General features: G+C 49.4%; 1 protein-coding gene across 1 annotated transcript in view; it reads left to right on the top strand.

The window, feature by feature from the left end:
- The first annotated feature begins 1,948 nt into the window (after positions 1–1,948).
- Positions 1,949–17,628, top strand: part of LOC144610622 (noelin-2-like) — a 245,941-nt gene continuing 230,261 nt past the window's right edge. Inside the window, exon 1 of the mRNA XM_078429472.1 lies at positions 1,949–2,400. Within this exon, the coding sequence (XP_078285598.1) occupies positions 2,344–2,400 (57 nt within the window). The 5' untranslated portion in view covers positions 1,949–2,343. The remainder of the gene's footprint in view (positions 2,401–17,628) is intronic.

Consider the following 17,628-nt stretch of genomic DNA (forward strand, 5'->3'; position numbering starts at 1 on the left):
TGGTGTAAAGGTGTGACCTCCTACTTACGCACTTTTATATCGATGCTACAATCTCGACTTTGACCCATTTTGTTTCACCTTTACTCGTGAAGCAGCCCTTCCCACCAACAGCCACTGACCCTGAGCACAGTGTATAAAATCATGAGGGGAATAGATCGGGTAGACGCACAGAGTCTCTTGCCCAGAGTGGGTGAATCGAGAACCAGAGGACATGGGTTTAACGTGAAGGGGATTGTGCGAGCCTTAGGGTTTTTAAATGTGCATGCATGTTCTTGTATGCCTGTGTGAGACCCAGCTAGTCCTGTGTGGGTTTATAAATGTGCACACCTGATATCTGGGCCTGTGTGTGTGTGAGAGAGAGAGACTCTGATTCTGCCCTGTGTGGTTTATAAATATGTAAGCCTGGACATCTGTGTATGTGTGTGTGTGTGCGTGAGAGCTGTGTGTGTGTGTGTGTGTGTGTGTGTGTGTGTGTGTGTGTGTGTGTGTGTGTGTGTGTGAGCTGTGTGTGTGTGTGTGTGTGTGTGTGTGTGAGTGTGTGTGTGTGTGTGTGTGTGTGTGTGTGTGTGTGTGTGTGTGTGTGTGTGTGTGTGTGAGCTCTGTGTGTGTGAGAGAGAGAGTGAGTGAGTGAGAGAGCTGTGTGTGAGTGTGTGTGAGTGTGTGTGTGAGTGTGTGTGTGTGAGTGAGTGAGTGAGAGAGCTGTGTGAGTGTGTGTGTGTGTGTGTGTATGTGTGAGAGTGAGTGAGTGAGTGAGTGAGTGAGCTGTGTGTGTGAGCTGTGTGTGTGTGAATGTGTGTGTGTGAGAGTGAGTGAGCTCTGTGTGTGTGTGTGTGTGAGAGGTGTGTGTGTGTGAGTGTGTGTGTGTGAGTGAGTGAGCTCTGTGTGTGTGTGTGAGTGTGTGAGTGAGTGAGCTCTGTGTGTGTGTGTGTGAGAGGTGTGTGTGTGTGTGAGTGTGTGTGAGTGAGTGAGCTCTGTGTGTGTGTGTGTGAGTGAGTGAGCTCTGTGTGTGTGTGTGTGTGTGTGAGTGAGCTCTGTGTGTGTGTGTGTGTGTGTGAGTGAGCTCTGTGTGTGTGTGTGTGTGTGTGAGAGGTGTGTGTGAGTGCATTTGTTTTAAACGATGCCTCAAGACCGCCCCCCCCCATCACATATTTGCTAAGTTGCTGAGCGGCACAGTATATTTGAACTAAACAGAATAATTGGCTCCTGCTCTCTCTCTCTCTCTCTCTCTCTCTCTCTCTCTCTCTCTCTCTCTCTCTCTCTCTCTCTCTCTCTCTCTCTCTCTCTCTCTCTCTCTCTCTCTCTCTCTCTCTCTCTCTCTCTCTCTCTCTCTCTCTCTCTCTCTCTCTCTCTCTCTCTCTCTCTCTCTCTCTCTCTCTCTCTCTCTCTCTCCCTCCCTCTCTCCCTCCCTCCCTCCCTCTCTCCCTCTCCCTCTCCTTCTCCTTCTCCTTCTCCCTCTCCCTCTCCCTCCCCCTCTCTCTCTCCCCCTCTCTCTCTCTCTCTCTCTCCCTCCCTCTCTCTCTCCCTCCCTCTCTCCCTCCTTCCCTCCCTCCCTCCCTCCCTCCCTCCCTCCCTCCCTCTCTCCCTCTCCCTCTCCCTCTCCCTCTCCCTCTCCCTCTCCTTCTCCCTCTCCCTCTCCCTCTCCCTCTCCTTCTCCTTCTCCCTCTCCCTCTCCCTCTCCCTCTCCCTCTCCCTCTCCCTCTCCCTCCCCCTCTCTCTCTCCCCCTCTCTCTCTCTCTCTCTCCCCCCCCTCTCTCTCTCTCTCCCCCTCTCTCCCCCTCTCTCTTTCTCTTCCCCCTCCCTCTCTCCCTCTCTCCCCCTCTCCCTCTCTCCCCCTCTCCCTCTCTCTCCCCCTCTCTCCCTCTCCCTCTCTCTGTCGTGTGCCAGACTCTCTCATTGCTGGTAGTTCAGTGTTGCAGCAACACAATTCTGAAGCAGCAGCAGCTCCTGTTATAAACAAATATACACAGTTCCCCCCCCCCCCCCACCCCCACCCCCATCCTCCCTCCTCCCTCCTCCTCCTCCTCCTCCTCCTCCTGCTTACAGTGCTTTAGCGGTCAGACCTCCCTCTCCCCCCTCTCTCCCCATCTCTCTCCCCCTTCTCCCCGACAATGGGACTGTAGCAGACCCTCCTGCCGTGCCTCGAACGATGCCTGTGCTCATCTGTAAGGCAGCCTGTGGGCTATAAATACAGGAACAGTTTCAACCTCTCACGATAAAACATCTCGACCTGAGCGACCAGAAGTGGAGAGGTGGCTGGCAAAATCCCTCCCTCCCTCCCCCTCTTCCTCTCTCCCTCTCGCCATCTCTCTCTCCCTCTCTCCTTCCTTGCGTCTGGTCCAGAGAATGTATCTCCCCATCCTCTCCTCTCTGCTGCTCTTGCTCGCTGTGATCCCTTGTCAGGTATGTGCTGCTTATTCTTTTCATTTAGCTTCGGTGGCTGGCGTTTGGCTTGAGGGGGGTACAGTTGGGGGATTGCAATGCACAGGACAGTCACATTAACCCCTCTCGTTGGTGCCAGCGTGAACGTTTCTTGTCCTCCTGCCTGTGTGTGTGTGTGTGTGTGTGTGTGTGTGTGTGTGTGTGTGTGTGTGCGTGCGTTCTCCAGTTAATGGTTTGCCAGTCAGTGGTGATGTAAGTGGATAGGATGCGTGTGTGTGTGTGTGTGTGTGTGGGGGGTTTTGTGTTTTACACTTGTCTTCGCTTATCTCGTCAGTCGGAGGGGCTGGGAGATTTATTTCACATAAACTCCAGGCACTGTGATGATCCACACACAGTTCACACGGAAAAACACACACATGGGCTCCACTTCATATTCCCCATCCTTTCAGCAGTTGTGCACAGTCTCACACACACACACACACAGTCTCTCACACACACTCTCTCACACACACACACACACACACTCTCTCACACCCACACTCTCTCTCTCTCACACACACACTCTCTCACACACACACACACTCTCTCACACCCACACTCTCTCTCTCTCACACACACACACACACACACTCTCTCTCTCTCTCACACACACACTCTCTCTCACACACACTCTCTCTCACACACACTCCCTCACACACACACACACACACACTCACACACACACACACACACTCACACACACACACACACTCACACACACACACACACACTCACACACACACACACACACACACACTCACACACACACACACACACACACTCTCTCTCACACACACACTCTCTCTCACACACTCCCTCTCTCGCTCTCTCTCGCACTCTCTCACACACACTCTCATTCACACAGGCAGTCTTTCTCACTATCAGACACAGTCTCTCTCTCACACACATGTGCACACACATAGACACACTCTCTCTCACACACATGTACACACACATAGACAGTCTCTCTCACACACATAATCTCTCTCACATAATACATAATACATAATCTCTCTCACACACAATCACCCAGTCTCACACACATATGCACACACACATGCACACACACACACACACAGTCACACACACAGTCACACACACAGTCACACGCACAGTCTCTCACACACATACACACACACAGTCACACACACACACACACACAGTCACACGCACACACACACACACACGCACGCACGCACGCACGCACGCACGCACATACACACACACACACACACACACACACACACACACAGTCTTTCTCTATCACTCTCTCACAAACCCATGTTCACATCACCTCACCCCAGCAGCATCCACACATGGAGTACATATTGCTGATGTGCCGGTGTGCTGGCCCAGGCTGTGTAATGCCTTTGTTTTTGTGCAGATTGCTTGTTGTGTCGAGTGTTGTTCTCTCAGCTCCATGAACTCTGACTGTAAGCTTGACCTTGGTGCCGGGGAAGAGGGAGGTGGGGGGGTGAAATGAAACGGAATACCTTATTACCACATGTGACACGGCCGGCGCAGTGAAATTCTTTGCTTGCATACCCGAGGTATGCAAATAGGTGCCACGTAAAAGGCGCTGGCAAAGTTACAGAGTACCCCCACCGGCTGTGCCTTTGATCTCCCCCCTCCCCACCCCCTCCCCCACATCGGGTCCTCCATTGTTCCTCTCCTCCCCCCTCCCCTGTCCTCCCTTCCGGTGGTGGGGGTGGAGAGTGAACTGGTTATTTTACAATTAGCCCCACTTTGGTACACGGTCTCTGCACTTTCAGTTACTCCTGTGATGGACCCGTGAGCTCTTACTGTGTGGAATTCCACCTGAGAGGAGGGTTACGAGGGGATGGCAGGAAAAATGGGGTTAGGAGGGGAAAGATGGGTCAGCCATGATTGAATGGCGGAGTAGACTTGACGGGCCGAATGGCCTAACTCTACTCCTATCATTTATAAACTTCTGACCTCGCAGGAGGTCCCCACTATGGCACTGGAGGAGGCCCATGACAGAAAGGTCAGACTGGGAGTGGGAGGGGGAAGTTGAGGTGCTCAGCCACCGGGAGATCAGTTGCTGTTCCTCCAATTTCCGGTGGGACTTGCTGTTCCTCCAATTTCTGGTTCTCCAGGTGCTCTGACCTTGCAGGAGGTCCCCAAGAGATCTGACGATTAGTCACGGAGGCTCAGAAGGTTTCATTGAATGAGGCCAATACTCCTCGGTCGAGGAGTTGTCAGTCTGAACTGAAGGATAAAATCACGGTGGACACAGAATGCTGGAGTAACTCAACGCGTCAGGCAGCATCTCCGGAGAGAAGGAACGGGTGACGTTTCGGGTCAAGACCCTTCTTCAGACTGATGAATGGCAAGTTGTGTAGGAAAATAAACTACAGATGCTGGGCGGCAAGGCAGTTTTCTTTCCTACACAAGGATAAAATGATGTCGCTCTTCAAATGTGGAAAGCAAGACTTTGTATTCATGTACAGACCCACCACCGATGAGAGTGGGGAGATGGTGGCAGGTGGTTCCTTGATGGTTGCCATGGACTCAATGGGCTGAATGGCCTTTTCTGTACCGTATGACTCTACGATGCTATTGTAACAGAAGATACATTTAAAGAATAACTCAAAGGTGCTTATTCACAAAATGCTAGAGTAACTCAGCGGGTCAGACAGCATCTCTGGAGAGACTTTTCAGGTCGAGACCCTTCTTCAGACTGAGAGTCAGGGGCGAAGGGAAACGAGGGGCACAGACGGTGAGGTAGAGAGATATAGAACAGATGAATGAAAGATATGCCAAAAAAGTAACGATGATAAAGGAAACAGGCCACTGTTGGCTGTGTGCTGGGTGAAAATGGGTTACAGACAACGAGGCTTAACAAGACGACCTTGAAACTAGTACTAGGGTGGGGGAGGGACGGAGAGTGAGGGAAAGCAAGGGTTCTTGCTATTGAGGGCGTGCAACGTAGGTTTACTAGGTTAATTCCTGGAATGGCGGGACTGTCGTATGTTGAAAGACTGGAGCGACTAGGTTTGTATACACTGGAATTTAGAAGGATGAGAGGGGATCTTATCGAAACGTATAAGATTATTAAGGGGTTGGACACGTTAGAGGCAGGAAACATGTTCGCAATGTTGGGGGAGTCCAGAACAAGGGGCCACAGTTTAAGAATAAGGGGTAGGCCATTTAGAACTGAGATGAGGAAAAACTTTTTCAGTCAGAGAGTTGTGAATCTGTGGAATTCTCTGCTTCAGAAGGCAGTGGAGGCCAATTCTCTGAATGCATTCAAGAGAGAGCTAGATAGAGCTCTTAAGGATAGCGGAGTCAGGGGGTATGGGGAGAAGGCAGGAACGGGGTACTGATTGAGAATGATCAGCCATGATCTCATTAAATGGTGCTGGCTCGAAGGGCCGAATGGCCTCCTCCTGCACCTATTGTCTATTGTCTATTGTCTATTGTCTATTACTTGAAGTAAGATAAATCAATGTTCATACCGCTGGGGTGTGAGCTGCCCCAAGCGAAATATGAGGTGCTGTTCCTCCAATTTGCGCTGGGCCTCACTCTGACAATGGAGGAGGCCCAGGACAGAAAGGTCAGTGTGGGAATGGGAGGGGGAGTTAAAGTGTTTAGCAATCGGGAGATCAGGTATGTCCAGTGGCATTGGTTGAAGGACAAATATTGTCCAGAATTCCTCTAGCCCAGTATGCCAACTTTGGTTGGTATGGACAAGGTGGGCCGAAGGGCCTATTTCTGTGCTATATGACTATAACTCCAAAAGTCATGCAATGTGAATATTTATACAAACCCAGGAGGAAATGCATGGGCTCATTTTAATACCTGTGTGCAAGGGGGGGAATCTCTTACAGTTCCACAGTCCCTCGTGGGGCAATGTGGTGGGGCAATGTGGTGGTGCAGTGGTAGAGTTGCTGCCTTACTGTGCCGGAGACCCGGGTTCAATCCTGACTACGGGTGCTGCCTGTGCAGGGTTTGTACGTGCTTCCTGTGACCACGTGGGTTTTCTCCGGGTGCTCTGGTTCCCGCCCACATTCCAAAGACCTGCAGTTTTGGGGTTAATTGGCTCGGTACAATTGTAAATGACCCATAGTGTGTGTTGGACAGTGTTAGTGTGCGGGGATCGCTGGTCGGCGCGGACTCGGTGGGGAAAAGGGCCTGCTTCCTCGCTGTATCTCCAAACTAATCTTCCCAGCTCGACTATCACGATGGATTTTGTGCTTCTCGTCTGGTATTTGAACCCATGACCCTCTGACGCAGAGGTAAAGTGACACAGCTGAAAATAAATAGTTCTGCAGTCACAGCAATGATTCCTCTGGGTGCTGAAGGCTGTTGGACCTTTGGATCTCAGCCCAACAACAGCAAGTAAATAAACTGCTTGGCACCAATTCACACTGCCACAATCTGTTTACTGAACTTCCTCAAAAGTGTAAAACCCAAGGCAAATTTTACTGAATGTGTAGGAAAGAACTGGTTTAAATCGAAGGCAGACACAAACTGTTGGAGTAACTCAGCGGGACAGGCAGCATCTCTGGAGAGAAGGAATGGGTGACGTTTGGACCTGAAATGACACCCATCCCTTCTCTCCAGAGATGCTGCCTGTCCCTCTGAGTTACTCCAGCAGTTTGTGTCTATCTTCTATGAATGGTTTCCCAACTTATTTTAAATTTCTAAAATCCTAAAATTGATTTTGGAGCAAAATCATCTTTTAGCGTGTAATTGAAACATTCATATTGATTAAAATCAAGATAAAAGAAACACGTGCAGGAAGGAACAGCAGATACTGGTTTAAAGCGAAGCTAGATGCAAAAAGCTGGAGTAACTCAGCGGGACAGGCAGCATCTCTGGAGAGAAGGAATGGGTGACGTTTGGACCTGAAATGACAGCCATCTCTTCTCCCCAGAGATGCTGCCTGTCCCGCTGAGTTACTCTCACAGCTTATGACTATCACAGATTTTACTGAGACTGATGGAGGCCTTGCCCACTTTTCTCCAGCATGATAATTAGTTAGCAATTTATTTTAGTGTAGTTTAGATTCGAGATACAGCGCGGAAACAGGCCCTTCAGCCCACCGAGTCCGCACCGACCAGCGATCCCCGCACATTAGCACTATCCTACAGACACTAGGGACAATTTGCACATACACCTAGCCAATTAACCTAGAAACCTGTACGTCTTTGGAGTGTGGGAGGAAACCGAAGATCTCGGAGAAAATCCACGCAGGTCACGGGGAGAACGTACAAACTCCGTACAGGCGGCACCCGTAGTCGGGATGGAACCCGGGTCTCCGGCGTTGCATTCGCTGTAACGCAGCAACTCTACCGCTGCGCCACCGTGCCACCCATGTTACTGACCACTAATGTGCGGGCGGGGCATTGCTGCTCCATTATGTTGGTGAGGAAGTTCCAAAGAACTTAACAAAAGCTTCTCACTGCACCTCGGTACCTCTGTACCCGTGACAATAACCACAAAGACACAACGTGCTGGAGTAACTCAGCGGGACGGGCAGCATCTCTGGGGAGAAGGAACGGGTGACGTTTCGGGTCATTCCTTCCTCCAGACCGTCCCGAAACGTCAACCATTCCCTCTCTCCAGAGATGCTGCCCGTCCCGCTGAGTTACTCCAGCATTTTGTGTCTATCTTCGATTTAAACCAGCATCTGCAGTTCCTTCATGACAATAAACTAAACTCAATCATTCCAATCCATTTACCTGTCCTAATGTCCCACAAATGTTGTTATCATATTTGCTTCAAACACTTCCTCTGGCAACTCTTGTCATATACCCACCACCTATTGTGTGAAAAAGTTACACCTCAGGTTCCCATTAAATCTTTTCCCTCTTGCCTTAGACCTATGGCCACTACTTGGTGATTTCTGGAAAAATATTCTGTGCATTTTCTTATCTCATGATTTTATACCTCTATAAAATCAGCCCTCAGCTTCCTGTGCTCCAAGCAAGTAAGTCCTAGTCTGCTCAACCTATCTCTCAGACTCAAGTCCTGGCAACTTTATTTTAGAGACACAGAATATAAACAGGCCCTTCAGCCCATGGAGTCCGCACCGTCCAGCGATCACCCCGTACACTAACACTACTTTACACGTTAGGGACAGTTTACAATTTTACCAAAGCCAACTAACCATCTGTACGGAGTTTGTACGTTCTCCCCGTGACCTGCGTGGGTTTTCTCCGAGATCTTCGGTTTCCTCCCACACTCCAAAGACGTACAGGTGTGTAGGTTAATTGGCTGGGCAAATGTAAAAATTGTCCCTAGTGTGTGTAGGATAGTGTTAATAGTGTTAGTGTGCGGGGATCGCTGGGCGGCGCGGACTTGGTGGGCCGAAAAGGCCTGTTTCCGCGCTGTATATATGAAATGAAAATGAAATGTGCGGGGATCGCTGGGCGGCACGGACCCGGTGGGCCGAAGGGCCTGTTTCCGCGCTGTATCTCTAAAAAAATCTACAAACATGTACGTCTTTGGAATGTGGGAGGAAACCGGAGCACCCGGAGAAAACCCAAGCAGTCACTGGGGGAACGTACAAACTCGGTACAGACAGCACCTGTAGTTGGGATTGGACCTGGGTCTCTTGTGCTTTAAAGCAGCAACTATACCACAGTGCCACCTTATTATCCTTTGTCCGGGTTCTCCGGTTTCCTCCCACATTCCAAAAGCGTGCCGTTTTGTAGGTTGTGTAGGAAGGAACGGCAGATACTGGTTTACGCAAACTGCAAATGCTCGAGGAACTCAGTGGGTCGGGCAGCATTTCTGGAGAAAAAAGGAATAGGTGGCGTTTCGGGTCGAGACCCTTCTTCGGTTTCATTGGCTTCCGTTAATTGTCTCCCCACGCCGACCGCATGAAAGTGAGATGGTACGGAACTAGTGTGTACGGGCGAGCAGTGGTCAGCATGGAGTCTGTGGGCTGAAGGGCCTGAAAGGCAACATCCTTGTAAACCTTTTCTGCACTCTTTCCAGCTTAGTGGTCTCGTCGTGGCAGGGTGGCTAAAACTGAACATAAAAATCATCGCAATGTATTTTGTAGAAGGTGTCTACTGCACTCACAATGCAATGATGGTAGATGGTTTGAACTCGAGGGTAGTCAATGAAGTTTTGTCATGTAGTATTTTAAGCTACTATTGATTATTGGACATGAGGAGTATTTTTTTTTCAGTCCTGAGGTGTCTTGCAAATGGCGTAAAAACTATAGGGAGCCAGGCACTGATTAAATCACCACTGGATACCAAGGCTCTGGACTGTCCCTGCAATAAACTAACCCACGCTCTTCAAAAATACTTATTGCTTGGGCAGCACAGCGGTAGAGTTGCTGCCTTGCGGCGCCGGAGACCCCGGTTCGATCCCGACTACGGGCGCTGTCTGTACGGAGTTTGTACGTTCTCCCCGTGACCTGCGTGGGTTTTCTCCGAGATCTTCGGTTTCCTCCCACGTTCCAAAGACGTACAGGTATCTAGGTTAATTGGCTTGGTAAATGTAATTGTCCCTATTGTGTGTTTATGTGGGGGGGTCGCCTGGTGGGGCAGTCTCAGTGGGCCGAAGGGCCTATTTCCTTGCTGTATCTCTAAAAGTAAAACGAAGAAACGTAAACACTTGGGGATGTGCTGAATTTTCTAAGGATGCTCGACAAAGGGTGGCACAGTGGTGCTTAGTGGTAGAGCTGCTGCCTCACAGCACCATAGGCCCGGGTTCCATCCTGATCTTGGGTGCTGTCTGTATGGAGTTTGCACGTTCCCCCTGTCACCTGTATCACTAAACTAAACTAAACTAAACCTGTTAGTGCTGGTAAGTAGCTGTTCCTTAACATCGTGGTGTGGGACTTCGGGCTTCCGTACCTCCTGGTGGATGTGGGAAGAGGGTGGGGAGGATAGGCACAAGATGCTGGAGTAACTCAGCGGGACAGGCAGCATCACTGGAGAGAAGGAATGGTTGACGTCTCGGGCCGAATCTGAAGAAGAGTCTCGTCCCGAAACGTCACCCATTCCTTCTCTCCAGAGATGCTGCCTGTCCCGCTGAGTTACTCCAGTATGTTGTGTCTCCCTTCAGTGAGAAGAGGATATGGCCTAGATGTTGGAGACATTTGATGATAGATGCTGCCTTCTTGAGACAAGGTCTCCTGTATTCACACCTCCTCGGCCTACAACACCCTCTGTCTGCATATTTGGGTGGCAGAGTGGGATATTTGGTAGAATTTAATTTAGTTTAGTTTAGAGATATAGCGCGGAAATAGGCTGTCCGGTCCACCGAGACCGCGCCGACCAGCGATCCCCGCACATTAACACTATCCGACACACACTAGGGATAATTTACACATACACCAAGCCAATCAACCTACAAACCAGTACGTCTTTGGAGTGTGGGAGGAAACCAGAGATCCCGGGAAAAACCCACGCAGGTCACGGGGAGAACGTACAAACTCCACTCAGACAGCACCCGTAGTCAGGATCGAACCCGGGTCTCCGGCGCTGTGAGGCAACAACTCTACCGCTGCGCCACCCACTGTTTTAAATTGATCCTTTTGCTGAGAAAAATGTGATGTGTTTGTTCAGATGAAATGGGCACTCTAAAGAGAGAGTTAGATTTAGCGTTTAGGGCTAATGGAATCAAGGGATAATGGGGAAAAAAGCAGGAACAGGGAACTGATTTTAGATGCTCAGCCATGATCATATTGAATGGTGATACTGGCTCGAAGGGCTGAATGGCCTACTCCTGCACCTATTTTTCTATTTTTTCCTATGTTTTCTATGACACAGAGCAATGGTGTATCATTAAGTAGAAGATGATACCTCAACGTTAGGACATAAACATTGTGGGCGCAGCGGTAGAGTTGCTGCCTCACAGCGCCAGAGACCCGGGTTCAATCCTGACTACAGGTGCTGTCTGTAAATTGCCCGCTGGGGTGTTGGGAGTGGATGAGAAAGTGGGATAGTGTGGAGAATCAAGGAACTGCAGATGCTGTGTTACTAGACAACACACAAATTGCTGGAATAATTCAACGGGACAGGCAGCATCTCTGGATACGGTTGCCAACTGTCCCGTATTAGCCGGGACATCCCGTATTTTGGGCTAAATTGGTTTGTCCCGTACGGGACCGCCCTTGTCCCGTATTAGGCCCGGAGGGCGCTGTAGGCCCAGAAGCTGTAGGCCCGGCCACTGTAGGTCTGGACAGTGAAGGTCCGGACACTATAGGCCCGGATGCTGTAGGCCCGGACAGTGTAGGTCCGGACATTGTAGGCCCAGACGCTGTAGGCCCGGATGCTTTAGGCCCGTGTAGGTCCCGAAAGTGAAGGCCCGGAGGCCCGTGCGCCGCCTAACGGAGGTTGCTTAGCAACCCGCCTCCCGGCCCGGGTGGCCGCCATTGGGGGAGTGGGAGCACGTGGCCGCTGGCTGGGTGAGGTCACGTGGGGCGTGGGTGGTGACGTCACCCGGTCCCTTATTTGGGAGTGAGATAGTTGGCAACCCTACTGGGAATATACATAAAAATGTGCAACCTAAATTCACTTTGGATGCTCTCGATGGTGGGGAACACTGTAGCCATGATGGGCTGGGCTGGGCTGGGCTGGGTCTACCACTCTCTGCAGCCTCTTGTATTCCTGTGCATATCCAGTCAGGATTCTTTTCTGCAGTAGGAATCTTTTTATATAAGTGGGCAGGGATGGGACGAGAAAGGATAAGATGGAATCGAGGCATGTGGAAATGATTTCAGTGGGGTTTCAGTGGATTTCAGCAGTCTTCCAGCACAAAAGGTTAAGGGTTTAACACGGTGGCGCAGCGGTAGAGTTGCTGCCTCACAGCGCCAGACACCCGGGTTCCATCCTGACTACGGGTGCTGTCCGTACGGAGTTTGTACGTTCTCCCCATGACCTGTGTGTGTTTTCTCCGAGATCTTTGGTTTCCTCCCACACTCCAAAGACGTACATGATTGCAGGTTAATTGACTTTGGTATAAATGTGAAATTGTGCCCAGTGCATGTGGGATAGTGTTAATTGGCAGGGCCGAAGGGCACTGTATCTCTGCACTGCATCTCTGTAATGAAATAAAAACGAAACAGCAGGTGCCGGTGTACACCGAAGATATCCTTCTATCTCTCTCGTTTCTCAGTCCCCTGACTCTCAGTCTGAAGAAGGGTCTCGATCCGAAACGTCACCTTTTCTCCCTTTCTCCAGAGATGCCGCCTGACCCGCTGAGTTACTCCAGTATTGTGTGTCTACTTTTTCCATTACATCTGTCTTCAGTCTGCCAGGGCACCTCTGCTTGTGGATTTTGGGGAGATGGTAAAAGCGGGTTGTGCAGTGATGGGGGACAATAAGGTTGGAGGCCTGTGGCTGGCAAACAGTCTGAAGAAGGGTTCCGACACAAAACGTCACCCATTCCTTCTCTCCAGAGATGCTGCCTGACCCGCTGAGTTACTCCAGCATTTTGTGTCTACTTTTTCCAGTAAGAGTATTCACAGACATGCCACTGTGCAGCATAGACACGGTGGGCCGAATGGCCTGTTTCGAGGAGCAAAGAGGTCCTTCTGCAGTTGTACAGGGCCCTAGTGAGACCGCACCTGGAGTACTGTGTGCAGTTTTGGTCTCCAAATTTGAGGAAGGATATTCTTGCTATTGAGGGCGTGCAGCGTAGGTTTACTAGGTTAATTCCCGGAATGGCGGGACTGCTGTATGTTGAAAGACTGGAGCGACTAGGCTTGTATACACTGGAATTTAGAAGGATGAGAGGGGATCTTATCGAAACGTATAAGATTATTAAGGGGTTGGACATGTTGGAGGCAAGAAACATGTTCCCAATGTTGGGGGAGTCCAGAACAAGGGGCCACAGTTTAAGAATAAGGGGTAGGCCATTTAGAACGGAGATGAGGAAAAACTTTTTCAGTCAGAGAGTTGTGAATCTGTGGAATTCTCTGCCTCAGAAGGCAGTGGAGGAAAATTCTCTGAATGCATTCAAGAGAGAGCTAGATAGAGCTCTTAAGGATAGCGGAGTCAGGGGGTATGGGGAGAAGGCAGGAACGGGGTACTGATTGAGAATGATCAGCCATGATCACATTGAATGGCAGTGCTGGCTCGAAGGGCCGAATGGCCTCCTCCTGCACCTATTGTCTATTGTCTATGCTATATGACTCTGATTTTTTTTTTGGGGTGGGGGTTGGGGGGTGAATTTGAAATTGTCTGGAATTGAGAGAATGGGGGAAACCTAACGGAAAATACAAAGTGCTGGAGTAACTCAACGGGTCAGGCAGCATCTCTGGAGGGAATCAACAGGAGACGTTTTGGGGCAGGACCCTTCTTCACACTGGTTGTTGGAGGCGGGAGAAAGTTGAACAAGAGCTGTTGGGGCAGGACAAAGCCTAGCGAGCGATAGGTGGATACAGAAGAGGGGGGTGGGAGTTAATTAGCAGATGGTTGGACAAAGGCTAGAGATGAGAATAAATGGCTGTCAGTTGAGGAGAGGAGAGGAGAGGAATGTAAAGCCAGGGGGAGGGATATGGGTAATGATCTAATCTATAAAATCAATACAAAGGTAAGGATTTATTTCTATTTCTCATCGTCGGTATCTGAAAACGAACAGATCTACTTAAAATAAATGCTGACTGTGACCTTCCATCACATGACAACACAAGTAATTAAACTTGATGGTTTGAAATGTATTGATGCCCAAAAACATTTTGCTTAAGGATCTAAACAAGTTTAATTTGATGCTCCAGGTGCAAGAAATAGCTTGGCTTATTTTTTAACATTGTGAGTCATAGAGTGATACAGCGTGGAAACAGGCCCTTCGGCCCAACTTGCCCACACCGACCATCACGTCCCAGCTACACTAGTCCCACCTGCCTGCGCATGGTCCATATCCCTCCAAACTTGTCCTATCCATGTACCTGTCTAACTGTTTCTTAAACATTTGGCTAGCCCTAGCCTCCTCTGGCAGCTTGTTCCATACACCCACCACCCTCTGTGTGAAAACGTTACCCCTCAGATTCCTATTAAATCTTTTCCCCTTCACCTTGAACCTATGTCCTCTGGTCCTTGATTTCCCTACTCTGGGCAAGAGATTCTGTGCATCTACCCGATCTATACCTCTCATGATTTTGAACACCTCTATAAGATTACACCTCCATAAGATCACCCCTCATCCTCCTGTGCTCCAAGGAAGACAATAGACAATAGACAATAGACAATAGGTGCAGGAGTAGGCCATTCAGCCCTTCGAGCCAGCACCGCCATTCAATGCGATCATGGCTGATGAGAGACCCAGCCTACTCAACCTCTCCCTATAGCTCAGACCCTCTAGTCCTGGCAACATCCTCATAAATCTTCTCTCAACCCTTTCAAGCTTGACAATATCTTTTCTATAACATGGTGCCCAGAACTGAACACATTACTCTAAATGCGGTCTCACCAACATCTTATACAACTGCAACCTGACCTCCCAACTTTTATACTCAATACTTTGACTGATGAAGGCCAATGTGCCAAAAGCCTTTTTAACCACCTTAAGTACCTGCCACTCGCCTATCAAGGAACCATGTGTCATCAAGGAAACAGGCCCTTCGGCCCACCGAGTCCATGCTGACCGGCGATCACACTGTACATTCTCGACCCGAAACGTCACCCATTCCTTCTCTCCTGAGATGCTGCCTGACCCGCTGAGTTACTCCAGCATTTTGTGATACCGTACATTAACCTACACACACTAAGGACATTTTTTACAACTTACCGAAGCCAATTATCCTACAATTGACAACCAAAATTGAGGTTAGGAGGGAGAGATAGATCAGCCATGATTGAATGGCAGGGTAGACTTAATGGGCCGAATGGCCTAATGCCACTCCTGTCACTTAAGACTTAATTGGTCGAGTCTGAAGAAGGGTCCCGACCTGAGATGCTGCCTGACCTACTGAGTTACTCCAGCACTTTGTGTCTAATCTGCAGTTCCTTTCTACACATCCTGCAAGCCTGTACGTCTTTGGAGTGTGGGAGGAAACCAGAGCACCTGGAGAAAACCCACATGGTCACAGTGAGAACGTTCAAACTCCATACAGACAGCGCCCATAGTCAGGATTGAACCAGGACCTCGGGCACTGTAAGGCAGGAACTCTACCGCTGGGACACCATGCTACCCCACTTTCTATTTTACTGTAAACTCGGGTTCGATCCTGACTACGGGTGCCGCCTGTACGGAGTTTGTACGTTCTCCCCGTGACATGCATGGATTTTCTCTGAGATCTTCGGTTTCCACCAACACTCCAAAGACGTACATGTCTGTAAGTGAATTGGCTTGGTAGAAATGTAAATTGAGTGTGTTTAGGGCAGTGCTAATGTGTGGGGATCGTTGGTCGGTACAGACCCGGAGGGCTGAAGGGCCTGTTTCCGCGCTGTATCTCTAAACTAAAACTAAACCAATCTGACCATGGGACCCACAGCTACACTGGTGCCTGTATCTCCCACACAGTTGAACACTTGGTCCAAAAGAAAACTTTCATTCCCCAACCATGAAGCCCGGGAGAATGCAGAAACAAGGAACTGCAGAAGCTGGCTTAGAGGAAAAAAAAGATACAAAGTGCTGGAGTAACTCAGCTTGACAGGCAGCATCTCTGGAGAACACAGACAGGTGAAGTTTCAAGTCGGGACCCTTCTTCAGATTAATGTCTAGGACTCTACCAACTCACAGAGACTGCACGGTGGCACAGCGGTAGAGTTGCTGCCTCACAGCGCCAAAGACTCAGGTTCGATCCTGACCTGGGGTGATGTCATATCATATCATCATATCATATATATACAGCGCGGAAACAGGCCTTTTCGGCCCACCAAGTCCGCGCCGCCCAGCGATCCCCGCACATTAACACTATCCTACACCCACTAGGGACAATTTTTTACATTTACCCAGTCAATTAACCTACATACCTGTACGTCTTTTGGAGTGTGGGAGGAAACCGAAGATCTCGGAGAAAACCCACGCAGGTCACGGGGAGAACGTACAAACTCCTTACAGTGCAGCACCCGTAGTCAGGATCGAACCTGAGTCTCCGGCGCTGCATTCGCTGTAAAGCAGCAACTCTACCGCTGCGCTACCGTGCCGCCCATACTGTCTGTACGGAGTTTGTACGTTCTCCCTGTGATCTGCGTGGGTTTTCTCCGGGAGCTCCGGTTTCCTCCCACACTCCAAAGACATGCAGGTTTGTAGGTCTATTGTCTTCGGTAAAATTGTAAATTGTCCCTAGTGTGTGTAGGATTGGGCTGATGTACTGGTTGGCACGGACTTGGTGGGCCGAAGGGCCTGTTTCCGCGCTGTATCTCAAAAGACTGAAGTTTAAACACACATGATGGTGATTGACTACAAGGTCAAAATGCATAAATCTTTCTTTCGGTACGACATGCTGAATAAACCTCACTGTATGGAAACTGTGTACTCAATAACTCTCAACATAAGAGCAGAGTGTGTTCATAAATCTCACCATCATTGCTGTGCACACTGGTTAAACCCTTCTGTTAGAACAGTGTGGCTAAATCTCACTATAGGGACACCATGTAATGGATAAATCTCACTGTGGTGATATGGTTCAATGCATTATCCTCCAGATTAAAGCTGCGTGTATGTATTATGGTTGTATGTAAAACATAAATCACACTCTTAAGTGCAGAATATACTAGATCAATCTCACTTTTGGTGCAGTGTGTACAGGATAAATTTTACAACGGGGATACGTGTACAACAGAAATCTCACTGCAGGGACAGTTCTAAAGTTTCGTTTAGAGATACAGCGCGGTAATTGGACCTCAGGCCCACCAAGTCCACGCCGACCAGCGATCCCCGCACACTAACACTATCCTACACGCACTAGGGACAATTTTTACATTTGTACTAAGCCAACTAGCCTACAAACCTGTACGTCTTTGGAGTGTGGGAGGAAACCGGAGCACCCGGGGAAAACCCACGCGGTCACGGGGAGAACGTACAAACTCTGTACAGACAGCGCCCGCGGTCAGTTCGAACCTGGGTCTCTAGTGCTGTGAGGCAGCAACTCTACCGCTGAGCCACTGTTCCGTCCTTAATTGCTTTCTCTGGAATGCCGGATGTTAGGGGAAACCTGATAGAAGTATATCAAATTATGAAGCATAGAATATAGGACAGACAGTTCTTTTTCACAGTCTGGAAATATTAAATAATAAAAGGCATAGCCTTAAGGTGAGAGTGCCAGTGTTTAAA

The sequence above is a fragment of the Rhinoraja longicauda genome, chromosome 37 (assembly GCF_053455715.1).
Source record: "Rhinoraja longicauda isolate Sanriku21f chromosome 37, sRhiLon1.1, whole genome shotgun sequence".
Classification (NCBI taxonomy): Eukaryota; Metazoa; Chordata; class Chondrichthyes; order Rajiformes; family Arhynchobatidae; genus Rhinoraja; species Rhinoraja longicauda.